The 26,366-nt window shown below is 46.3% G+C and overlaps 3 protein-coding genes and 1 long non-coding RNA gene across 6 annotated transcripts in view; 2 read left to right on the top strand and 2 right to left on the bottom strand.

Moving 5' to 3' along the window:
* ANKRD27 (ankyrin repeat domain 27) overlaps positions 1 to 214 on the bottom strand; it is a 52,522-nt gene extending 52,308 nt beyond the window's left edge. For all 3 annotated transcript variants that reach the window (XM_039231907.1, XM_039231909.1, XM_039231908.1), the window contains exon 1: positions 112 to 214. The gene's annotated coding sequence lies outside the window, so the exon portion shown is untranslated. The remainder of the gene's footprint in view (positions 1 to 111) is intronic.
* A 708-nt stretch (positions 215 to 922) lies between these two features.
* On the top strand, positions 923 to 3,929 carry LOC120231699 (regulator of G protein signaling 9 binding protein). Its single transcript, XM_039231911.1, has one exon. It carries the CDS (start codon positions 1,297 to 1,299, stop codon positions 2,008 to 2,010), a length of 714 nt encoding a protein of 237 aa, XP_039087842.1. The 5' UTR covers positions 923 to 1,296; the 3' UTR covers positions 2,011 to 3,929.
* Positions 3,930 to 9,240: 5,311 nt separating this feature from the next.
* Positions 9,241 to 13,469, bottom strand: LOC120231702. The gene is made up of 3 exons (XR_005528387.1): positions 13,389 to 13,469; positions 10,195 to 10,309; positions 9,241 to 9,259 (listed from the first exon to the last, which is right to left on the bottom strand). It is a non-coding gene; the product is annotated as an uncharacterized LOC120231702 (long non-coding RNA).
* A 137-nt stretch (positions 13,470 to 13,606) lies between these two features.
* On the top strand, positions 13,607 to 22,046 carry NUDT19 (nudix hydrolase 19). Its single transcript, XM_039231910.1, has 3 exons — positions 13,607 to 14,456; positions 20,060 to 20,267; positions 21,692 to 22,046. The coding sequence occupies exons 1-3, from the start codon at positions 13,749 to 13,751 to the stop codon at positions 21,895 to 21,897; spliced, it is 1,122 nt and encodes a 373-aa protein (XP_039087841.1). The 5' UTR covers positions 13,607 to 13,748; the 3' UTR covers positions 21,898 to 22,046.
* The last annotated feature ends 4,320 nt before the right edge of the window (positions 22,047 to 26,366 follow it).

Here is a 26,366-nt window from a genome sequence, read left to right as displayed (position 1 = left end):
AAGAGCCCCTCCCCCTTCCAGCTCCGGGGCCCCGCCCGGCCTCTAGGCCCCGAGGCGCAGCCGTCCCGGGGGAAGAGAGGCGCGGGACGAGACAGGAGGGAGGACACTTACTTAAAAGGCTACATAGTTTCACTTCCTGCTCTTCCCGGAGCGGTGGCGACACCTCCTGGGCCCTCGACTCCGACCTAGGTGCCCACCACCCCAGCGCAGCAGTTCTGCTCCACCACCCACCCCTTTACTCCGCCGTTGGGCGGAGCCTCATCTGGTCAGCCCAATGAGCGACCGTTCTTATCTAGAGTGACGTGTGCGCAGAGCAATCATTGAGCCCGCCCAGCCGGGGTGGGGCTCAGGCGGCACACAGCGCTTCCTACTCAGGCGGGACCAGCCTGGAGCCGCGGACTGCGCGTGCCCAGAAAGGGAGGAGGTGGGGCCGAAAGCTGATCTGACTCGAGAGGTGGGGTCCAAGCTTGGTCCCTGGAAAGCGGGCCGGATCTGGATAGAGAGAACCAGGGAGTCGTCCCGCCCTGCGGGTCACCGTTTACTGCTAGCTTCCGAGGACGAAGTCCTCCAGTACTACAAGGCACACCACTACGTCGCTGGCAGGGACTGGGAGTTAGGGTCCCTGGGTTCAGTTTCCCTCACTTGCGTGGACGTCACGTGTCCTAGGCTCCCTTTTTACCTGTGCCTCAGTTTCCCCATCTTTACGATACTGGACGGTTGGAACTGCCGAGCCCTAGTCTCCAAAACTGTAACGGGGTGCAGAGGAGGGGGACATGGGGGCCCTACACGTGACCTCTCCGCGCGGGGCCCCGCCCATCCCTGGACCAAGGGTTGCAAGCGCGCCAGGAGGACGGGCGGGGGTGGGCGGATCCTAAGAAACCCGACCCGGCAGCCCTTGGCTTTGGCTAAGGCGCCGCGCGCGGCTCGGCGGCTGCTACCGCTGGCGACCGCACGGGAGAAAGATGGGGACCGCAATCCGGGCTTCGCAAAGGACCATCGTGGAGGCGAGAGCGGGGCAGAGACTCGGCGTGTGACTTGGAGCGCATCAGGGGATGATGAACGAGGGGATGGGAGATAGCTAACGGGGCTCTCTCTCTGCGTCCGGTCCGCGGAGGCGCACGTCGTGGGGCCCGAGAGGCTCGGTCGACAGCGGCAGCACCGAGCTAGTCTCGGGCCATGAGAAGCGCGCAGACCGCCCGGCCCCGGGCTGCCGTCGTGGCTGGCTGCGTCCTGCCGAGCTGAGAGCGTGGGGCGAAGAGGGGTGCGGGCGGCCGGGCTGCGCCCGAGCGCACCGCCATGGCAAGGGAGGAGTGCAAGGCGTTGCTGGACGCTCTCAACAAGACGACCGCATGCTACCACCACTTGGTGCTGACCGTCGGCGGCTCGGCGGACTCGCAAAACCTGCGCGAGGAGCTGCAGAAGACGCGCCACAAGGCACAGAAGCTGGCGGTGGCCATCCGCGCCCCGCTGACAGCCGCACTTCGCGACCGGGGCCTGGCGGCCGAGGAGCGCGCGGAGTTCGAGCGCCTCTGGGTGTCCTTCTCCGGCTGCCTGGACCTGCTGGAAGCCGACATGCGGCGTGCGCTGGCTCTCGGCACCGCGTTCCCGCTGCACACTCCGCGGCGGCCGCTCGTGCGCACCGGCGTCGCGGGCGGCTCCGCGGGAGTAGCGGCGCGCGCCCTGAGCGCCCGCAGCCTGCGGCACGAGGCGGAGCGCGACTTCGATGTGGACGACCTGCGCGAGCTGGAGCAGGAGATCCTTCAGGTGAGCGAGATGATCCACGACATGGAGATGAAGGTCAACGTGCCCCGTTGGACCGTGCAGGCCCGCCAAACGGCGGGCGCCGAGCTCCTGTCCAGCGCCAGCGCCGGCGCCTCCTCGGTGGGCGGCGTGTCTGTACAGGAGCGCAGCGGGCCTTGCGACGTGAGCAAGGCCCTAGCCGCCACCGTTTTCAGCGCTGTACTGCTGGCAGCCGTGGCCCTGGCCGTCTGCGTGGCGAAGCTGAGCTGACCGACACAAGACTGTACCCACCGCTACCGCTCCCTCCCGGGAGACAACCCTCGGGAACGACCGCCACTGCCTGCACTCTGGATGGGAGTGGAATCTGGCATGTTTAAGGGAAGGGGTTCTAAACGTGTGTGTGTGTGTGTGTGTGTGTGTGTGTGTGTACACCTCTGCCTTGGCGGAAACATGATTTCCTTGTGCTGGCCCGGGAGGAGTTAATTTTACGCGGGCGCCAGGGCATTACCGCTAATGTATGCAGCAGCTTTATCCCCTATTAATAGAAAACCATCCACAATTACCCCAGATTCCAAGTTAATGGGTTACCGCGTGTGCAGCTGGGGCACGTTTACACTGAGTCGGAGTCCGGTGCCCCCACCCCTACCAGCGATTCCCACTGTCCGTGTGGGGCGGTTTGAAGGGGGGGGGAGATGAGATGAAATGAAGTGGGGGGGGTGTTGTTTTGCTCCTCTGTGTGGGTGGCAATTTTGTTTCCTGGACAAGACTATAAGACGATGTAAGCAGGTTTTATTACCTTAATCCTTTGGGGCCTAAGCTTAGGAGAGTGCGCAAAGAGACGTTCGTGCAAAGTGCTTTCTCTATGGCGCACAATTGCGCTTCTTGGTAGAGTTTATCCATCAGTTACCAAAGGCAGCCAGAAGAGGTTTGGGGTCGAGACCTCCCCCGCAAGTTCTGACCCTGCTTAGGAAGCCAGAGAAAGCACGTCGAACCTGCCCTCACGTGCTCAGATCCATTGCACACACTTGCCTATGAAAAGGGCTCCCCCCCCCCCCCCGTCAGCCTGGAAGAGGTACAAACCTGGGAAAGGGACGTATGCTCTTAAAAGAGGCACTTTCTCCTTTGTCAGGGTTTATTTTTGTTCCAGAACTAGACCAGAGTGTTGGATCCTCCTGTGGGGGAGGGCTGCAGAATCCTCTTTGAAGCTGCTAATCCTATCTATCCCTTGGTATTTGCGTGCTAGCCGCGAGGAGAGCTGGCTCTGGAGGAAGGGGCGCGGCTCCCCGACCCTCACACTGACCTCTGAGAGGGTAAACCTCACTGTCGCTTGTCAGTTTGAGCCAGTTAGCCAGGAGACTGGGTTAGAATGCAAACGCTTCGACCCAGAATTTCAGCAGCTTTTTAAAAACAATAACCATTTGAAAGAAAAACCATGTAACAGCATTCTGTCCCATCAAAGCTGGGGTTTTTTGTAAAACACATTTGGCCGCAAATCAATACGTGCCAGTGAGTCAAACATAGTGAGTGGTCTTTACTTATATACTTAAGTTGGGAAATCTACATCTATTATTAAAATAGACCTTCTTGAAGGCATGAGGTTATAGCATAAACTACCAGAACCACAGTGTGGATAACAGAAGTTGAGTGGGCCCTGCTTCTTTCGCTCAATAGACAAGGAAGGTGGAAAACCTGGGCACCCAGACTGGAGTTTACCTGAGCAGCGCCTCTGAGCACCACCTCTGCCTGTGGTGCAGAGAGAGCATCACTGGGGGAATACGGCTGAGAAAACACATGCATTTAAGTCTCCAAAGATAATTTGGAATAAAACCCAAGACTTTGGTTTGGCTGAAAACTTACAAGGATTTTTTTTTTTTTACCCTAAAAGTGGGAAAAGGGACCAGAGGGAATCGATGGTTTCACAAGGACAGGCAGGAGGGCCAAGGAGTAGCGAGCAGCAGATACCAGTAGTGAATCCTTGGCAGTCCTAGGGGCTACCCTTCCAGCCCAACTTCCTCGCACCCTTCCCGAGCACGCAGATTCCAGGACTTCATGGTCAAAGTATGGGATCTGTTTGTGTGTGTGTATGTGTGTGTGTGTGACGATGGTGTTAAAACAGCCACAAGGTCTTAAGCCGATTAAAAGTTTTATGACCTTAACTAATAAAAGGAACACCTTCTGCCTCATCTGAATAGGGGCCACTTCAAATTATTTTGCACCTGCTTGTTCAGGGTACCTTCAGAGATGTCTCAGAAACTTTCCTGAGTCCCCTCCCTTTCCTCATGCACACAACGCAACATGGAATCTCTGTTACCTTCCCCAAACTCTCAGCTCTCCCAGACAAGAGGAGGCTCGGTCATTCTGTGACCCAATGTTGGAAAGCATCCTTTAAAACCACACCTTAAGTATGTTCTTCTGTTTCTAATACAGTAACTCTTCTGTTCTTATCAGACTGTTTTGGTTCATAACAACAACAAACTGTTCAGCAGAACCTGTTGAATTAGAAAATCCATCAGAGGTTGTATAATCCAGAGAGAGCAACTGGGACAAATTTCTTTGTTCTTGCCATGCTCTGTTGGCCTTTCACGTGGCAGATCCTTGGATATTTAACTATATGTGCAATCAGATGTATACCTAAATCTGAGAGTCCTCTGTTCGCTGAAATCAGCGATTAAATGTTGCATCTGCGCACACAAAAAAGCTGGATGAATCTGTTAACCTAAACAACTCTGAGTTTGAAAGTTCTAAGCATTAGGAATATTTGGTATTATCTGCAGTTAAAACATTGCCTACTAGAACTTTTGCTATGTGATGCAAGCAAAATCACTTTCTGCTTGAGCAATAGAGTGCTCTCACTGTATCTCTCTGTTCTCGTTTCTATATATATAATTCAACACATTGCTTTCTGATAGAATCCGGATTCAATTTAGATGCATGATATCAAAGTCATTAATTTTCTAAAAACATTTGGCATGATTTCATACCATGATACAAGTGTAGGGAAAAAAACTCCAAGTTCAAAATGTTCAATACAGAGTATACGTGTTAAGGTCAATGCTATGGCAAAAAAAAAAAATCTAGCTTTCCAAATCACAGATACAAGTTAAAGGATAGATCTTTATTACCAGAATTAAATGCTGTGATCAATATCTGTAAAGAGAAAATATCTCTGACTTCTCTTTTGGGAAAACCGCATAGTTTTATCTGATTGAGAAGACAAGCAAACTGGGACGTCGAGTCACTTACAGAAACTCTAAACTATTATATTTAAAAAAAAAAACAACCACAAGAATGTTTGTAGGAATGAAAAAAATGCCTGGCAAATTCTGTTTTAAGTATTCTAAGAACTTATGCTTTTAAATGCTGCAAGGGAAACTTTTTCAGTGAGTAAAATTAAGAGTATAACCTGCATGATTTACCTAAGGTTTACAGTAAGCTAATATAAGACATGTGTGATGTGAAATGACAAGTAGTTCTGGTTAAAGAGAGTTTTGGTTGATGTGAGATTCCTGGTAATGCTGCATTTTCCTTTGCAACCTGCACATTGATGCATTTTTAGCTGCGTGGTTGCTTTTCAGCTGCACCTCTCTCTTCTGTAATGAATGCTTATTAAGGGTGCAAGCCCCAAAGCGTGAGCCTGTATGTCAGCCTGAAGTAAAGAACTGAAGGACTGTCCTCTGTCCATTCCTTTGGGGACTGCCTCCTCCCTCAAGGCCAGACTCTCTCCAAGTACCTCAGATTAAGTCATTGACCTCCCTGTGCCTCAGTTCCCTCAATGCTGCAATTGGGGGAGTCCTGACTGATTGACGCAAAGGTCCCTCCCAGAGTTTAAAACATTTAGCAGAATGCAGTTCAACAAGAAAGCATTATTTTGTTTGGGGATTTGGACTTATTGTTGGTTTGGGTACACGTCCAAATGAAATGTTACAGTTTGGTGGTTATTTTCTAAAATTAGTGTGTTGGTAAATTTTGTAGACGTTTTAAAAATCAGAATGAACTGAGCTTACTGTGGTATTCGTCCATCTCAGGATTAGTGGATGGACTTAAAAGCAAATTCGTGTAAATGCTACTTATTTATAAGATTTAAATTAGATTCGGAATTTAAATTCCGACTGTAAGCCTGAGTCCAAGAAAGTCTAGTTACTTATTAAACAGTTTGTTTTACCCAGCAGTCGGGCCACCTGAACTGATTCTGGGACATTACAGATGTGAAACCCTGTCGGTTATCAGGGAGGCTGGGAAAATCCTGTTCTGTAAGTAACCTGATGCCCTCAGAACTGTAACTGCCTGGCCACCTGATGTGGTGAAACATGAGCACAGCATGGCTTCCCTTGTGTGTGGCATCAGATCCACGTGGAATTAAAGGCTTCATGTCAACTGTTTGAACGACAACCTAAAATTGTTAACTAAGTAAAAAATTAAAGGCAGCACGAAGCATTTATAACTTAGTCTTTAAAGGCGCCCTCAAATGATTCCGCTATCAACTCTTGTGATTTTTAAAATATATATATTCTTAATCTTCTTTATGCGCATTTGAAGTGAATGTCCTGATCAACATTCTTACCCTTCACAGATTTCATTACATATAAAGAGGTGTTCAGAAGTACATCAGGATTGGGGCGCCTGGGTGGCTTAGTCGGTTGAGCGTCCGACTTTCGCTTGGGTCATGATCTCGCGGTTCGTGGGTTCGAGCCCCGCGTCGGGCTCTGGGCTGACTGCCAGCTCAGAGCCTGGAGCCTGTTTCAGAGTCTGTGACTCCCTCTCTCTCTGACCCTCCCTTGCTCACACTGTCTCTCTCTCTCTCCTAGAAATAAATAAAACATTAAAAAAAATTAAAATAACCACTGGTTATTTTTAAAAAATGATTAATTTTATAGCAATCCTGTTTTCCTGATTAAAAACTCAAATCAAACCTTAGAAGTCAATCAGNTCGGGCTCTGGGCTGACTGCCAGCTCAGAGCCTGGAGCCTGTTTCAGAGTCTGTGACTCCCTCTCTCTCTGACCCTCCCCTGCTCACACTGTCTCTCTCTCTCTCCTAGAAATAAATAAAACATTAAAAAAAAAAAGTACATCAGGATTATCAGTCTCCAAGTGTTTCAGTACAATATGATTACACTCATCCTGTAATGCAGGATGGAATCCAGGAAGGATAGCAGGTGTCCACATGAACGATCTTTGGCTGTGGCCAACACAGGTCAAAGTCACTCAAATACTATTTCTTTGGTTCTTAAGAACTGACCAAAGGTGGGACGGCTGGGTGGTCAGTCGGTTAAGCGTCCGGCTTCAGCTCAGGTCATGATCTCATAGTTCGTGGGTTCGAGCCCTGTGTTGGGCTCTGTGCTAACAGCTAGCTCAGAGCCTGGGGCCTGTTTTGGGTTCTGTATCTCCCTCTCTCTCTGATCTTCCCCTGCTCATGCTGTCTCTCTCAGAAATACATAAAACGTTTTAAAAAATTAAAAATAAAAACTGACCAAAGGTGCACGAACTGGCCACATGCCACTACCCTCTGTGTGTGAGGACAAGATGGATCTCTCCCCTTCATGTATTTATTTTCATTTCACTCCATAGAGGATTCTGGGTATTTTCACTGGACTCCTCAGAGATCTTGGCCATCCTCATTGGTTGGTGTTTAGGTTTAAAACCTTAGGCTCTTGTGACAAAGGTAAACAAGCCAAATGAAAGCTCCCATGGGTCAGAATGATTTTGAAAAGTCCTTTTAATGTGCTGTTGCCAGAAAACAGAATGAGCATCTTTGCCTGTATGAACGTGTTAGGCATATGTGTGAGGCATACAGAGAACATCTGCAAGGAAATAAAAATGAAAATATTTGTGAGGGTGGTAGGATTATGAATGGTGTTCTTTTAATAATTTAATATTGTTACATTGTTTTTACAATAAAATTTTGAATGCTCTTATCATCTAGAACATGTTATGTTATTAAAATATAAATCTTAACAGGGTTTCATAGTATAATGAGAAACAATTTTGGAACCTTCCCCCCTAAAAACAAAGCAAAACACTTTTAGAATCCTATCCCAGGGAATGAGATGCATGTTTTGAAATGTAGTATCAAAACACTATAGCATTGAGGTTAAGAGTACCAACAATGGAAAAAGGCACACCTGAGACCAGATCAGATCTCATTGAAGTTCTTCAATCTCTCTGACCTCGATTTACTTATCTTTGCAATGGCAGTAATAATAGGGCATAGACTTCATAAGGATATCGAGATCAGACTTTCCAGGCACAGGGCCCAATAAATGTTGGCTGCCACTGCTCTTATTATTTATCAAACTGCTTTAGAAGTCCTGAAATTGGACAACTGGGGAAAAGCGAGTATACTGAGATACGGAGACATTTAACTTTCTTTAACTTAGGTAAAATCTAAAAATCCATTTGAAGGTCAAAATTAGATATACTTGTCAAAATGAAAAAAGATATGTAATAAAAAGATCAAGTACAGATGGTTTATCTGGAAGTTGGAATCTATGAATTTTTAAAGTCAACTTTTTTGAGGTAGAAGTTAAATATAGCATTCACCCTTCTCAGATGAGCAGTTTTCATTTTGTTTTTCTTTTTAAATTTCTGAGAGAGAGAGACAGCGTGAGCAGGGGAGGGTCAGAGAGAGAGGGAGACACAGAATCTGAAGTAGGCTCCAGGCTCTGAGCTGGCTGTCAGCACAGAGCCTGGTGCCGGGCTTGAACCCATGAACCGTGAGCCGAAGTCAGACGCTTAACCAACTGAGCCACCCAGGTGCCCCTAACAGTTTTAAGTTTTGACAAAGGTATGTAATCATAATGAACAGGATTCTCGCACAGAGAGTCGTGACACCGAGGCTTTTCTTTCCAGGAAGCAACTTTATTCCAGCCAGCATAGCTCAGTTGGGCTCACACCCAAAGAACCGAGCCCCGAACACCACATGGTATGGTTTTTTATATATGTTTTTACTTCTTTGTCTCCCATATATGGTAACACACAAGCATGCAGTCTGATTAACATGTTACAAGGTCTTGAGGGATGTTTTCACATACACGAATAACAAGGTTGCCTTGAGATGGTTCTCTCCCCCCCCCTTAGGGAGGGGACCCTACCACAGTGTAACCACCACCACAAGCAGGACAATGTTTTCATGGCCCCCATATACCTTACTAGTCAATCCTTTCCTTTAGCCCCAGGCTGTGGCAACCACTGTCCCTTTAGTTTTGCCTTTTCCAGAATGGCACATAAATGGAATCCATTCTCTTTTGAGAAAACAATGCTGTGAAACTTTTTAAAATCCTTCTCCAAAAAAAAAAAAAAAACAACAACAACAGTTTGAGGAATAATTTTTATCTGGTGATTTATGGCGCACAGGATGCTACTGGTCAATCGCAGGTGGATTTTGTTTAACCCTGGTGACATGCCTTGACTTCTAGAAAGGCTGAACCTGCTTTCCTACTACCATTGAACGTCCAAGTTGAAGTTCTCTCTCCGCGGCTAGCCCCAAAGATCTCTTCTTTTCTTCCCTTTTTAACTGAAAAACCTAATAGTAGATAACAGAAACAAATTGGGGCTTGCTGAACTCAATATTGAACTAAAAGACTTCATAGAGATATAGGTAAGAAGTAGGACATGTTTGGAAAGTTTTTTTATTTCCAACGTTTTACATGTCCTAAGAGATCAAATGAATTGTTTCATTGTCAGTAAAGTTGGGGAGGACAGGTAGAACGTCAAAATGAAGAGTCAACTGTCCTGAACTGCGAAGTAAGTAACTGTATCAAAAACCAAGTGACTCACTTTCTCATGACCAAGTAGCGCATTGTAACTGCTGGTGCTACTAGAGAATGGCCGTGCCCGCTCACTGTTAGGCCCGGCTCAGCTGGCTTTATGCCCCTGGCAGCACAGGGCTGGGCAGGGCACTCTGAGAACACATCAATAGGTTTGGACGGTTTCCAAACTTGCTGGATGTGTGACCTTAAATTACTCCAAACTGGTTTTTCTCGCCCATTATTCTACACAGTTGGAGGTGTTTTCTTCTTCATTTTTCCCCTAACTCTTAATCCTTTGTGACAGGCATTACAGACAATTTTTCCAGTTTATGTTTTAGACTTTCTTTTTTAATGACATTTTATTTTAATTAAAAATTAAAAAAAAATTTTTTTTTGAGATAGAGAGAGAGAGAGAGCAGAGGAGGTGCAGGGAGAGAGAGGGAGACAGAGAATCTGAAGCAGGCTCCAGGCACCGAGCTGTCAGCACAGAGACTGACGTGGGGCTTGAACTCACTAACTGTGAGATCACGACCTGAGCTGAAGTCAGACGCTTAACCGACTGAGCTACCCAGATGCCCCGACTTAGACTTTCTTAGGGTGTTTTTTTGTCATAATAAAGTTATAAATATGGAGAAAAGAGTATGTCAAGTTAACCATCTTTTCCCTTGCTGCTTCTAGATTTTGAGTCAAAGATTATAGAGGAATTTACCTGTTTTCTTCTAATGCTTAGATGGTTTCATTTTTTTGTCCACTGTTACTACAGCCTCCAGGATGACCCACAACGATCTCCACCTCCTGGTATTTTCGTGTCGTCCCCTCCCACACTGAATAGAACAGACCAGTGTAAAAATAGGATACGTTAGAAATGGAGAGTGACCTCTGAGGCTAAATCATAAAAGGCGTAATGGCTTCCTCCTTCTCTCTTGGGTCACTCTCTCTGGGGAAAGTTAACTGCCCAGTGTCAAAGATATTCACGTGGCTCAATGGAGAGGCCGGTGTGGTGAGGAACTGAGGCTTCCTGCCAACAGCCACCTGAGTGGGCCATTGTGGAAACGGATCACTCAGGCCCAGTCAAACCCCGGCTGATATGCTGACCACAATCCCATGGGAGATACTGAGTCAGAAGCCCCCAGCTAAAATGTTCTCAAACTCTGATCTGCAGAAACTGTGAGGTAATGTTTATCGTTTTAAGCCACCAAGTTTCAGAGGAATTTATTCATAGCAATAGATTACTAGATCTGTAATTTTTCCTCTGAGCAGAGCACATTAGATTTGGATCATGATAGTTGTATCCCTTTTGCTACTCCAGGGTCTATTTGCCTCTGCTCTTGTCCTCGGCTACAGCTCAGATAATAGGTTATAGGATGTGATCTGTGGATACACACATACACTGGTACTGCATCGTCACAGAGCCTCCTGAATAAGACCAACATGGCAGCGTGCAGTTCTGGAGACCGTTGGATTGGTTAAGACCCAACCCAAGTATGCCGCTTTGCTATGTACTCTAGAACTTGGCCATCTCACTTAGGAGTGACCAGCCTATGGGGAAACTAGCTGATCTCAAAATAAACATTTTCTAAAAGTTTACTTATTTGAGAGAGAGAGAGAGCTCGAGCAAGCATGAGCGAGCTGAGAAGGGGCAGAGGGGGAGAGAGAATCCCAAGCAGGCCCTGCACTGTCAGTGCAGAGCCCGATGTGGGGCTCAATCCTACAAACCGTGAGACCATGACCTGAGCCAAAATCAAAAGTCAGCTGCTTAACCGATTGAGCCACCCAGGCGCCCCCCCAGTAACATTTTTATCTACAAAACAATGGTGTTATTTTACCGCGAAGAGAATAACATGTCCTTTCTTAAGATACTTAACCCCTCTGTGAATAGTTTCTCTTCTGTGAAATGGCAATAGCTATTTCCACCATGTACATGGTTTCGTGAGGATTATGCAGCGAATACTTACAAAATTCCCAGTGCCTCACATACAGTAAGTGCTTAATAATATCACTATTAATTATTACTTCTAGGGTTGAATAACTATTACTTCAATCTCCCAAGGTAAACCATAACTCCCTCCTGTCTCCTGCTCTGCACATTCAACCCATTACTATATTACATCAAGTCTACCTCCTTAATACTCTGTAAATCATTCCCTTCTCCCTCCTCACCCTCTCTGGACAGCCCCTCTCCTAGTTTACGCCTTCATAATTTCTTGCCTAGCATACTCCATGGGTTTCCAGTCCAGCTCCATCCAACTGAGTCACCATGCTGGTGTTAGGGGGACCTTTGAAGATATGAACTTGACCGTGTCACCATCTTTCAGAGCTTCTATGGCTCACAGCTCTGGAATCACCTGGGGAGTCAGGGATTGTTAAAATGCAGGCTCCAGGGTACCACTCCAGACTCTACGACAGATTCTGAAATGATTGTCTCAGAGCAGAGAGCCACATGCATTTGGGAAGCAGTTCGGGAAAGGGTTCCCCAATTGTGGATTCTACAGACTCAAGGTAGATGAAAGTTGATTGACTGTCCCAGTAGGACATGTGTCCTTCCTTGGCCTCCACCTGTGCTTTTCTCTGTGTGCAGTCCCATTTTTTGTTTCTCGGATGCAGGCAGTACACAGGGATTTGTAGCTTTAGAAAATGATGCTAACAAAAACCAACCTAGGAGTGTCTGACTGGCTGTCAGGAGAGCACACCACTCTTGATTTTGGAGTCGTGAGTTCAAGCCCCATGTTGGGTGTGGAGTGTACTTCCAATAAAAGAAAAATTTAATTAAAAGAAATCCTGGTGCCTAGGTGGCTCAGTTGGTTAAGCATCTGACTTCAGCTCAGGTCATGATATCTCGGTTGGTGGGCTCCACCCCCGCATCGGGCTCTGTGCTGACAGCTAGCTCAGAGCCGGGAGCCTGTCTTTGGATTCTGTGTCTCCTTCTCTCTCTGACCCTCCCCTGCTCATGCTGTCTCTATCTCTTTCTCAAAAATAAATAAAACATTAAAAAAATTTTTTAAAAATAAAAGAAATCCTAAAAACTGGCAGTGCCATCTATGGATTCTCCCTCATGAAATAATCCACATTAAAATGATAGTTCTTAAATGAGGCCCACCAAAAGAACAGTCTATATTTCATCCAAAAACATGACAAATGTGTCATCAGGTTTAATAGCAATCATAGGAGAAGCTGTTGGCAAGTGAGGAGGAATTGTAAAAGAGAAGATTCAGATTTAAACAGGCTCTTTTTTTTTTTAATTTTTAACATGTATTTATCTTTTAAGAGACATAAAAAGAGCAAGGGAGGGCAGAAAGAGAGGGGGACACAGAATCTAAAACAGGCTTCAGGCTCCAAGCTGTCAGCTCAGAGCCCAACACCGGGCTCAAACTCAGGAACCTGGAGATCCTGACCTGAGCCAAGTCGGGGACTTAACCGACTGAGCCACCCAGGCGCTCCTAAACAGGCTCTTTCTAAGAAACAGTAATGTTTCTCTTGGAGGTGGGGGTATTGTAGCCACTAAGAAAATGGAGAGAAATTCCTATCCCTAAGTCTGGATTAAGCATCTCTCATGAAAGTGGAAGTCATGGAATGATCTAAGACACTTAAGGTGGTCCCAGGTGCCCTGACAATAAGAAGTGTCCAGAACACAAGACAGATTCCCCTGGGGCGAGGGGGGCAGGAGTGGAAAGAGGGCCTTTCACGTCCAGGCGGGGCCGGGCGCATCTGGTTCATCCATCAGTTTCTCATGGGTGCAGTCATGTGAGCCTGCAAAGCTCAGAGATCTGCCCTTCAGATCTCCTTCCCTGTCAGAGATAACATACTTCCGTGTCGACTCGTGGTTCAAGGACAAGTCCTAGTTCTCGGGGTTTGGTGGGCTAGGGGGTCCCCTGGCCGGATGAAAATACTGCACCACATTTTTACCGTGGCAGGTCATGTACGCCCCTAGGCATTCCTGCTTTCGGTCCAGAGTCCTGGGCAGGGCGTCGGGTCGGGCGGCTGTGAACAGCCCTAGGCGGGGCCGGTGGCCGGGCTGGGAACCCGCTCCAGGCGGGCGCGGGCTCTCCCCCGCGCCACGCTCCTCCTAGGGGCCGGCGCGGGTACGGGCCCAACAGCCGGAATTCACCCGGCGCCCACTGCGCGCGCCTCGCCTCGAGCTCGTCCTGTGAGACAGCGGTGTGGGTTCAAAAGCCCAGGGAAACCGCGGGGGGCGGTCGGATCGGCGCCCGGGAGCTCCCGCCGCGCCGGAACGCGGAGCCCGGAAGCGTCAGGCCGCCGGCGGCCATGAACGGCTCCCTGCGACCGGGCGCCAGCAGCTGGCGACGGGCAGCCACCGTGGTGCTGGCCGCGGGCTGGGCGCGCCCGGGCCCCGCCGCCTCGCCGCCGCCGCCGCCGCCGCCGCCCGCCGAGGGCTTTCGGCTGCTGCTGCTGCAGCGCTCCGGGAGCCAAGGCTTCTTGCCCGGGGCGCACGTCTTCCCGGGGGGCGCGCTGGACACGGCAGACCACTCGGCCGACTGGCGGCGCCTCTTCGCGCCGCACCACGGGCCGCCGCGTTTCGGCCTGGGCCCGCAGCTGTCGCGGCCAGCCTCCTTTCCGGGGCTGCCCGACGCCGCCGACGGGGACGAAGCGGCGCTGCCGGATGACGTCGCCTTCCGCATCTGTGCCATCCGCGAGGCCTTCGAGGAGGCGGGCGTGCTGCTGCTGCGGCCCCGGGACGCCCTGCCCGGCGCGGCCGAGCCCGGACGCGCCCTCGCGCCGCCGCCGGGCCTGGACGCCTGGCGCGACCGCGTCCGCCGCGACCCGCGCCACTTCCTGAGCCTGTGCGCGCACCTCGACTGCACGCCCGACATCTGGGCGCTGCACGACTGGGGCGGCTGGCTCACGCCGTTCTCGCGCCCGGGCGGCCGCCGCTTCAACACCGCCTTCTTCCTGTGCTGCCTGCGGGAGCCGCCGCCGGTCTACCCGGACTTGACCGAGGTGGTGAGCTGCCAGGTAGGGCTTGCGGGGCCGGCGTGGGGACGCACAGGAACGTGAGAGTCAGGGCCCCCGCCAGCAGCCCAGACCCATCTGGAAACTCCCTGTGATAATATAAGCCCAGCACAGAGGCTGATTACAGGTCTTTCTCCATCTGTGATGCGGCTACACCGTGGACCTAACCTACATAACCTCTTAGCCTGACCTACCTAAAACCTGCTCAGAACACTTACATAAGCCCACAGTTGGGCAGAATCATCTAACAAAGCCTATTTTGTAACAAAGCGTTGAATAGCTCATGTGAAAGTGGGCAACAGGTTGTATGTTATAGAGTAAGTGCAAGGGTATCAGCAGTTTGCCTTCAAGATCACACTTGGGAGCTTGCTCATTGCCACTGCCGAGTACTACCGGTGATGAGTGCCTAGCCGGGGGAGGACATCAAAATTCAAAAGTAACTTTGCTGCTTGAATGTATACGGCTTTCGCAGCATCCTAGAGTTGCAAAATTCTAAGTCGGGACTGTCGGTAGCTTCCTCCAGCCATACAGCCAAGAGACTGAGTTGGCCAGGCGCCGGGGTAGCCGCACTCTGAACCCTGCAGGCCAAACCCAGGACCTTGGTGAGGTGCTCCTCTGCTTTCCCCAGCTTCATAGTCCCAAGGCCTTGACTCAGCCTCTCTGGTGGTTCCCCTAGGAGCGCCCCCGAGGAGATTCCAAGAGTTGCAGGCCCGGGGCTCCTTCCTGAGCACTTTCCTCATTTCATGCCCACTCCATTTCCTGCAATTTAATTCTGTCCTCAGAGACATACTTTATATGATTCCACTCTTCAATGTATTGAGACTTCTTCTATGACCACAAATATGGTCTATCTTGGTGAATGTTCCTTTTGCACCTAAAAAGAACAATGTACTCGGCTGTACTTGATATTGAGTTTGGAAAAACGGCAATTAGGTTAAATTTGTTGGTAGTGTCTTTCAGCAGTTCCATAGTGTTTTCTTGTTCCATCAGATACTGACAGGAATGCTGAAAGTTTTCTTCAGCTTTGTTGTTGGGTTTGTTTTTCTTAAGTAATCTCTACACCCAACAGGACGCTTAGACTCACAACCCAGAGACCAAGAGTCACATGCCCAATGGACTGAAACCAGGTGCATTCCAGGAATGCTGACATTTTTAATGAGTAATTGTGGCTTTGTCTTTTTCTCTTTTAGTTCTATCAGGTTTTGCTTCATGTATTTTGAAGCTTCCTTGTAAGGTGCTGCATAGATGTATAGGACTGTTAAAGCTTGATGGATTGACCCTTTGATTATTGTGAAATATCCTTTGGGGCACCAGAGTGGCTCAGTCTGTTAGGCATCTGACTTCGGGTCAGATCATGATCTCGTGGTTCGTGAATTCAGGCCCTGGTTTGGGCTCTGTGCTGATGGCTCAGAGCCCAGAGCCTGCTTCAGATTCTGTGTGTATGTGTATGTTTCTCTGCTCCTCCACTGCTGGCATTCTGTCTCTCTCTCTCAAAAATAAACTTAAAAAAATGTTTTAGTAAAAAATAAAATATGTTTCTTGTAGGCAGCACAGAGTCTTGCTTTTTTTTTTTTTAATGTTTTATTTATTTCTGAGAGAGAGACACACAGCATGAGCAGGGGAGGGTCAGAGAGATAGGGAGATACAGAATCCGAAGCAGGTCCAGGCTCTGAGCTAGCTGTCAGCACAGAGTCCGACGTGGGGCTTGAACCCACGAACTGTGAGATCATGACCTGAGCCGAAGTTGGAAGCTCAACTGACTGAGCCATCCAGGCGCACCATAGTCTTGCTTTTTTTAATCAATAGGACAATATTTGCCTTTTAGCTGAAGCATTTAGATCATTTATATTTACATATGTTTATATATTTAAATATTTACATTTAACTTGAATCTACCATCTTTAGTTTGTTATCTGTCCTATCTATTCTTTGCACTGTTTTTCTTTTCCTGACTCCTTTTGTATTATTTGAATATTTTAAGGACCGTGTTATCTCCATTATTGACTTATTAATTATACTTCTTTGTGGTTACTCTAGAGTTTACAATACATAGCTTTCATCATGTATCATGTTAGAACCTTACAACAATATGCCTGCATTTCTCCCCTCATGTCCAATAGCTATGTTGTCATACATTTGACTTTTATTGTTATTATGAACTTTATAATGCGTTGATAATTTGTCCTAAACAGTCAATCTTTGAAAGACTGCGACAATGAGTAAAAAATGTCTTTTATGTTTCTCTGCATATTTACCATTTTTACTACTCTCCATTCCTTTGTGCAGATTCAAATCTACAACTGGTTTCTCTTGGCCCAAAGAACGTCCCCTAATATGTGTTGTATTTCAGGTCTTATGACAATGAATTTTGTAGATTTTGTTTATCTGAAAAATACTTTATTTTGCCTCCATTTGTTTGAAAGATATCTTGGCTGGGTATAGAATTCCAAGTTAACAGATTGTGTGTTTTTTTGTCTCAGTTCTTAAAGATATTGCTTTTTGTGGTATTTTGTGGTTTGAATAATTTATGATGAGAAATCCACTTTTAACTCTTTGGTCCTCTGTGCCTAATGTGTTTTGTTTTGTGTTTGTGGCTACTGTAAATATTTCCTCTTAGTCATTGGTGTTCATCAATTTGATTATGATGTGCATGGTTTTCTTTTTGTTATTTCTTCAGATATTTTTCACTTCCCCCTCTTTTCTGAGACTCCAATTACATTTATGTTGGACTACTTGAGAATGTAACTGATAATTTGTTCATTTTGTTTCAAGTATTTTATCTCTGTGCGTCATCTTGAATAGATGCACCAAGTTGTCTTCTGGTTTGGGGTCACATTTTCCTGCTTTCCTGTCATGGGTCTTACAATTCTTTTATTGGATGTTGGACATTGTGATTTTTAGTTGAGTACTGAATTTTGTATGTTCCTTTAAAGATTGTTGAACTTTTCCTGACAGGAAATTAAGTTATTGCAAATTAACTTGATCTTCTTGAGATTTTTTTTTTTTTTTTTGAGTTTATGTATTTGTTTTCAGAGAGACAGCTGGAGAGAGAGTGAATCCCAGGCAGGCTCTGTGCTGTCAGTGGGCAGAGCCCAACATGGGGCTCGAATTCATGAACCATGATATCATGACCTGAGCCAAAATCAAGAGTTGGACACTTAACCAACTGAGCCACCCAGGCACCTCTTATTTTTAAAAGTGTTTTTATAGTAGTTCTATGATAGCCTTTATTCTAGGGCTGATTTAACTGCACTTCTAATGTGACCCTTATATTCAACCAGGTCTCTCCACTGTGGTTGGAGGAAATGTTTCCTGACCCTTGGTGAGTTCTGGAAATTATTAGTGTAAAGCCCCCATGTTTTCCAATGTCATGTGGTTTCATCTTATGCTTGCAAAGATTAGTGCTTCTCCAAGACTAAGGGCGTCCTATACAGATTTGGAGAGCTCTACTCTACACAGATCCCTCCTCTCAGGTACCGTGTCTTCCATGCTCTAACCTGTATGGGCCTTCCCAAACTCTGTTCTCTGTCTCCTCAGTGAGTCAGCGAGAATGGTATAGATTAGGTTCTCCTTCCCTGTGCTGTGGTCTGATGATTCCCTTTAGGCAGAAAACCTTGGCAATGGTAGAGTTCACCTCATTTGTTTTTCTTTCCTCACAAATTACAATTCTGCATTTTTCAATGTCCAAAAATGGTGGATTAATAGATTTTGTCCACTTCTATATTGTTTACATCATGTTGGAGAAAGGTAATTCTAGCATTCATGACTGGAAGAGGAGATTTTTTTTTTTTTAATTTTGGAGGGAGGGAGGGGGAGAGAGAGAGAGAAAGAGAGCAAGCACGTGAGTTGGGGAGAAGGGCAGAGGGAAAGAGAGGCTCTTAAGCTGGCTCTATGCTCAGTGCGGAGCCTGATGCAGAGCTCAATCGTATGACCCTGCGATGGTGACCTGAACCAAAATTAAGAGTCAGATGCTCAATTGACTGAACCACCCAGGCAGCCCTGGAAGAGATTTCAGTAAGTAGTTCTTAACCTAATCTAAGCTAGTGATTCTCAAAGGGGATGATTCACCCACCCACCCCTGGATACATTTGGCAATGTCTCCAGACATTTTTGATTGTCCTAATATGGGTAGTTCTAGCAGCTTCTACTGGGTAAAGCTCAAGGATTCTTCTAACCATCCTTTAGGACAAAAGACAGTCACCCACAACAAATAGTTATCTAGACTAAAGATTTTTTGAGCAGTGCATTACAAGTAACAAATAACCAATAAATGATAAGTTCTCTCAACCATGGTCTGGACTAACCTGAACAGGTTGAATTAAGTGGGTTGTACACATTGTTTATCCCTTCATTTGATTGTTATCACGGAACTCACCTGGAATTTACAAACCAGAGTTCTATGTAAATAACTTACAGATTGGGTGGTCCATTGAGGCCCGAGCATTGTTTTTCAAAATGTAGCCTTGGCAATTTGAGAATCACCTGAGGTACTTCTTATAAACATAAATTGTTTGGTCCCATAGATTAGCCACATAGAGGTTCCTCAGAGGAAGTTTAGGCACATACAAGCTTGTACACTTTTGGTCTATCATTATCCATGGCAGAAATTGATTTCAACTTCCCAGATTGGGGTGGGAATCAGTTTCCATCAGTGTAAATGGATATTTAGTCAATCAGTTAAAGAAAGACCCCTTTGGCGTTATTTCATATTCACTGAATCAACTCCTTTTATCTAGATGTGCATGGAAGTAAGGCTTGAGAAGGAGGAAAGGTCACAGCAGTCAGGTCACTTAAGTTAAATGGGCAAATGCTGTCTGGTTGGTACTCTGCTATTATTATTAGTTTCTAAGTTTATTTATTTATTTTGAGAGGGAGAGAGAGAATCCCAAGCAGGCTCTGCCCTCTCAGCGCAGAACCCAACATGGGGCTCAATCCCCTTGACTATGAGATCATGATCTGAGTAGAAATCAAGAGTCAGATGCTCAACTGGCTGGGCAACCCAGGCGCCCTGATACTCTGCTGTTATTACATTCCTGGAACAGTAGGCTGAGTCATACCTCTTGACCTTCCGGAAAGCTCCTATTGCTCCTCTTTACCCCCATCATAGCATGTGAACTTGTCATGCTACTTTCTGATTGCTGAAGGCCCTATAGGGCCTGAGAGTGCTTTATCTTGTTCACCACCTCCCCAGGGCCTACCCAGGGCACCCGTTTGTGGGCGGAATGAATGGGCACTGAATTCTCAATTTGCTATCATGAGTTAACACTGGACAGGCTTCTTTTTCCCCCGGGAGTGAGCAGAACCAGCTTGCCTTCTTGCATCTTCTGCCTTCTATGCTGAACAACCCCACCAGGTCAACCCTTGGTGATCTATCCTAGTTGATTTATTGTTCCTTATGCTGAGTGTCCCATTAACCAACCTCTTGGGGGGGGGGGTCAACCCACATTTCATGAACCAAATCTTTCCATGTTGTCTTAGAGGATTCTAGCAGGGCACATTAATAAATTAACTGTACAACTTCATTTAGATCTGGGTACCGATCTCTGATTTCAGATCTTCCATTGCCTCTGGGATAAACCTTAAAATCTGGCCATTATCTTCCACAGTGGTCGTCTCCATCAGAGGCAACCGAGAGTTTCATATCGAAAGAAATTTGGTTGGCACCCCCGCAGTTCTACGAAATAAGAAGGCTTGGAAACTTTGCCTCTCTCTCTGAATTGCACAAATTCTGTTTGGATGGTGCATCGGAAGGGATGGAAAGATGGCTGCCTATCACATTATTAACTGCTGATGCAGCGGTCCAGCTTTTACCGGGTAAGTCAGTGAAGCACAGTGCTCCTTCTTCTTTTTTTTTTTTTTTTTTTTTGAGTTTATGTATTTTTCAGAGAGAGAGAGAGAGAGAGAGCATACAAGTTGGGGAGGAGCAGAGAGAGGAGACGGAATTCCAAGTAGGCTCCACACTATCAGCGCAGAGCCCAATGAGGGGCTCAAACCCATGAACTGTGAGATCATAACCTGAGCTGAAATCCAGAGTTGGGTGCTTAACCACAGCCACCCAGGCCCAGCACCTTAGCATTCACATTTAATGCCCTGGGCTGTCTGGTGGTATTGCAGTATTGTGGAACACAAAGAATGATTACCATCTGTTATACACAGTACAGCAGTTTATTAAGGTCCTACTCTATAAAATATCCATGGTGTTTATTATAACCAGAAGTTCTGAGCAAGTCACTTTGTATACGCACGTACGTTTCTTTAAATATGTTTCCTAGCTGTTGAAAAAGCTCTTTCTCATACATTATCTCACTTTTTTACACTTTAATTTTGAGTTTTGAGAACCAAGTTAAGAAGTTGAGAGCTTTTGTTTTCAAATACACTCTGTTAAGAACTTGAATTATGAGAAATTGTCAGCGTATATGAATTAGGGAGTTTGCTGGCCGTCGACTGTTGTTGGGTAAGTGCTAGATGGGGGTTTTATGGCAGTTTTTTTACTTTTTTAATTTTTAAAAAATATTTATTTTTGAGAGAGGCAGAGACAGAGCTTGAGTGGGGGAGGGGCAGAGAGCAAGGGAGACACAGAATGCGAAGCAGTCTCCAGGCTCTGCGCCGTCAAGATAGAGCCCAACCCAGGGCATGAACCCATGAATGGTAAGATCATGACCTGAGCTGAAGTCGGATGTTTAACCGACGGAGCCACCCAGGCACCATGGTTTAATGTGAGTTTAGAGGGGGGCTTTGTGACCTGCTCGTGGCTGCTTGTCTCAGTTCTCACAATGGCGATACTACTTGTTAGTGGGACAGTTAGTGGGACGGTTAGCGGGACTACAGTGGGACAGTTCAGCAGTTTTGATGTATAAATGATAATTTATGTAATTTCACCTTAAATTTATTAGAACAGCCCACACTGAAACTCAAAAATGTATGGATATCAAGGCCAATATTAATACCAACTAGGATAAAGAGAGTCATAGATTAGCCTAAAAGTTATAATTTGTGATGAAAAATACCAGTCAACTATCTATGTGCCCAAAGAAAATTCTTGGCTGGGAAATGGGGCGGTGGGGGGTGTGGGTATTAAAAACACAAGAAAGAAATCGAGGTAGGCTCATGAAATTAGTTACTAAACACCTGTCTTAGTTCTATACACATGACATAGACACATACCAATGTGCATGTCGCTAATATGTTGGAATGTTTTATAAAATAACACTTTGTGGAATCAAAATGTTCTTTTCCAGGAGACGAGCTGTACTTGGAAGATTCAGACTTTGTAGAAAACGTTATGTCCACTGAAAAGAAGACTGAAGAAATCATGAAGGAAGGCGAGACATTTCACCGAGTAGTGCTACACAGCCACCATGCGTATAGTGTCCACGTGACTGTCCAGTCAAAGTATAAACATGTTTATCCTAAGACCTATGTCATAAGTCAGAGCCGTTTATAGAGGACTGCCTGTTCATGAGCTGGCTTGCGTGAAGTCCTGTTGAATACCGGACATTGAGTGGACTCGCCTGGAGCATAAGGACCTTTGTACAATCTAGTACTGACATTAGTCTAGTCTAATAGAGCATAATACACATTCCAAGTGTGTTATAGTGCTCTCTTGCTTATTTCATTCTTCAAACCTTACGGTATCACACAAATATAAATATTAATGATCCTGTTCCCAGAATGAGAGGGAAAAAATCTCACAAAGGTTCCACGTCTGAATTATTATTTTATTTATGTACTTTTGAGAGAGAGCAAACGGGGGAGGAGTGGAGACAGAGAGTCCCACGCAGGCTCTGAGCTGTCATCACAGAGCCTGACCCAGGGCTTGAACTCACGAACCATGAGATCATGACCTGAGCCGAAATCAAGATACGTAACTGACTGAACCTCCCAGGCACCCCATCTACTTCTGTATTATTTTATTACCAAAAGTTTAAGTAAAATGTTCTACTGCTATTGTCTTTTAACCGTCCACTGCAGTAGCGGTTTTCTTGATATCTTTGGACATCGAGCCATGAGTTCCTTAGACTCACTGGTGGAATTTGTTGAAGGGAGTCTGACTCCATGTGAACAGCACACTGAGACGACACTTAGGGGACATTTTCTTGTTATGTCTTTACCTTGATGATTGACACACAAATCTGTTTAATACCAAATGGCATTAGTTATCGGGCTTACCAAATTGGAAACCTTCCAGCTACCATTCTAAAGAAGTATGAAGCCATAACAAAAACCATATTTATTTTTACTCTGGCAAGCAGTAGCTAATGAATACAAAGAGATTAAAGAGATGTAGAAGTATTCATCACTTAATGGTGTTTTCTTAATGATGCTTATGTTCAGTGTTTTTAATATGGGTAAGTTTTTCACCTCCTCTTAAGAGGAATAGTGTTTATTGATTAAAGATGTGGACATGATTGACACTAATTCTGTTTCAGATCTTTGACTATGTTATGTATCATATGATGGATTTTATTTTTCATGAAATGTGTTAGTTTTCCTACCTATAAAATAGTGATATTGATTGATAAGGTTTATGTGTATTACTTAATCTTTTTTTTAATGTTTTATTTATTTTTGAGAGAGAGAAACAGAGGGTGAGTCGGGAAGGGGCAGAGAGAGAGGGAGATGCAGAATCTGAAGCAGGCTCCAGGCTCTGAGCTGTCAGGAGAGCCTGATCAGGTGCTTGAACTCACAGACCTTGAGATCATGACCTGAGCCGAACTCGGACACTTAACTGACTGAGCCACCTAGATGCCCCTTATTACTTAACCTTGACTAGAGGAATACATCTAGATAAGTGGTTCTCCAACCACGGAGGGCGCTTTTGCCCTTCTGGAGACATTTGGCAGTGTCTGGAACCATTTGTGGTGGTCACAAGCTGAGATGCTACTACCATCTAGTGGGTAGAGACCGGCCATGCAGCTAAATATCCTACCATACATAGGACAGCCGTCCACAGCAATCCTCTGGCCAAGGTTGAGAATCTCTGATCTAAAGGAAAATCTCTTTTCTTCAGTGAACAGTTCCAACATGTAAACTGTGAGGACCATATACTGTTAGTGTTCCCTCTGGCTCCTGCACCTACAGAAGCTCTCCTTACTGACTTTGGCTTCGGGCATCATATTCTTTCTCTCTCACAGAGAGCCAGAAAGTAGCTGGAAGAGAACTCCATGAACACCATTATTTTGCTAGTTAGAAAGCTGAGAACAGAGCCACACAGCTGGTTAGTGCCACAGCTAAGAGTGGAACCTGATTCTTTGTTGAGCGAGTGACATCTATTACCTATCGCCAAAAGCAGAGGTGTTAACGGTTCTGCCCACCGCATCCGGGTGTTACAGTTGCCAAGGAAGCCACAACACAGCCAAGCACTGGATAGAATAATGCCCTGCTCACATGGAGAAGAGACAGAGCAAAATCAGCTCCAACACTGTGCGCCGGTCCCCCATGGCCAACACAGGGCAAGTGGCCTGACCACACCCCTCTTGTGCTACAGAAGGACCCCATCTCCTGCGGTGGACAGGTGGACACGTATAGTATGGGGTTGGCCAGGTGTCATCTGATGCACAGGCTTGTGTAGATCAAAGGAGTACCCACTGAATCTGAAACAGGAAAGACATTCCCCATCACAAAGGTGACGAGGCCTCTCTCCTCAGTAGGGAAGCCTTCCAGGCTCAAGGCCCATTCTTATGCGGCTGGGGGAGGGTCAAAAGACTGCCTTTCCCAATCTATCTAGTCCTGCACCCTTTCTGCTGGAGTTAGGTGGTTCAGTGGGTGATTTGGGGAGATGTGACAAGTAATGTGACTTACTTTTCCTCATAAAGATGTATTTTTGTTGTCTTCTTCATTTGAATGAAACCTTTCTGAATGAAACCTCTGTCTCCCTTCCAAGAATGCTTTTGGGGAGGCTGTCACATGACTTAACAGCTGTCACAATACCCCACACAAAATAGGGCCATGCTCCTGTGCTGAAAAAGAGTTGTTTTAGAGCCTGGCTCGTGAGGGCTTGTGGCATTTACCGTATGTTCTCTCTCACCTTCTGTATTCAAGCTATCTGGGGCTCAGATGCAGAAACAGGGAGCTGAGCACTTGTCGCTACGGCTCCTCCGTCTAGTCCCCTCCCTGCCCATGCTCACGTCCCTACTGCCTGCCATCTTGTTCGGAACGCAGCCAGGAAAACCCATTTTCTATGATACTATACAGTTTCTTGAAACTGAAGTGACAAACTCAAAACTACTAAGTCAGTATTCATTTTCACGACCTACATCTTTTTGCTGTCTCCTTTGAACGACTTCCTTGAGAATCCAAAACTGAGCTAGTGTCAGTATTTCAGGTTAACGTGTCTTGTCCTCATGGTTCTCTGTTCGTAAGAGTGCCCTGTGCTATGGGAGACACAAAGGGCTCAGATATAAGGGGACTTCTCTTCTGAGGGATGATGGGGAAATGGGGAGAGCCCTCATATGTGGGCATATGTAGCTATTTATTGTTTCTTCTCCTCAAGCCTCTATTTTGTTTTTAACTTGTCTGCAACTTTTGGCTTTTCCCGCTTCCTCCTTGCTCTTCTTTAGCCACTCGCCCTTTCTCTTTGACGTCTTCTCCTCTCACTGATCTTTAGCTGGTAGAGCCCCCTCAGGACTTGTTCTCAGACCCTCTTCCGTCGTTGGGTGAGTAAGCCCCCAAGGTGACCACTTCCAGGTCTGGGCCTTTGAAAAGGAAACTGCTTGCCCTCCACTTTGTCTTCTTCCTTCTCACTGGCTGGACATTGTGACCACTGGAGCAGCTCTCTGGGACCCAGAGACAGAAGCCAGACGTTAGGGCATAAGTGCCTGCCAGACTTGGACCGCTCACCTCTTGCTTGTTACGTGAAAGAAAATATAAGCCATTCACTTTGGGGTCTTTCTGTGAAAACCTTGTTTTCTTGTGAAAAGCTTGTTTCCTAACCTATAATTTCCCCCTTTTAAGCAGGTTCCCTCAGCACCTTCCCTCTACCAGACACCCACCAGTTATTTAAACTAAAAACATTGGTCATTCTTTTCCTTTATTCTTAGATCCTATATTCCTAACAGTCCTCCTTTTCCTTTATTCCTATATCCAGGTGACTAGCAAGTCCTGTTGATTCGATTGCCCCCAATTATCTTGGATTTCCCATCTTCTGTCCTCTGCACTGCCTCAGTTGAGACACGGTAGCCTTGTAACAAATGTAAGAGCTAGTCTTGCCATTTTTTTTCTAGAGATTTCTTATTTTCTAATTTTATCTATTTCTATTTTAAGTTTATTTACTTATTTTGTGTGCAAGCAGGGTACGGGCAGAGATAAACGAAGAGAGAGTATCCTAAGCAGGGTCCGCACTCAGCATGGAGTCTGATGCGGGGCTTGAACTCGTGAACTGCGAGACCATGACCTGAGCCAAAATCTAGAGCCAGACACTTAACCGACTGAGCCATTCAGGTGCCCCTCCTCCATTTTCATTCTTAACCTCATGATGCAGTCTCTCCTATTGAACTGGAAAAGTGTTCTTTACATAGAAATGTAAGTCATGTCCTGTCACTGCCTTCATTAAAATCCTTCAGTGGCATTTCTTCATGCTTAAAAACTAAATTCACTGTGGCCTGCAAGATCCTCCCTTTCTCTCTGATCTCATACACCCCTCTCTTTCTACACTCCCATCAGACTGTCTTCTATGAACAGACACTTCCCCAAAGAGGACATCCAGATGGCCAACAGACACATGAAACGATGCTCAGCATCCCTCCTCATCAGGGAAATACAAATCAAAACCACACTGAGATACCACATCACGCCAGTCAGAGTGGCTAAAATGAGCAAATCAGAGGACTCTAGATGCTGGCGAGGATGTGGAGAAACGGGCACCCTCCTACACTCTTGGTGGGAATGTAAACTGGTGCAGCCCCTCTGGAAAAC

This window comes from Hyaena hyaena, unplaced genomic scaffold, assembly GCF_003009895.1.
Source record: "Hyaena hyaena isolate Hyena2069 unplaced genomic scaffold, ASM300989v1 scaffold_61, whole genome shotgun sequence".
Lineage (NCBI taxonomy): Eukaryota > Metazoa > Chordata > Mammalia > Carnivora > Hyaenidae > Hyaena > Hyaena hyaena.
The sequence above is the reverse complement of the archived record's forward strand: the minus strand, read 5'-3'. Positions and strand labels throughout refer to the sequence as shown.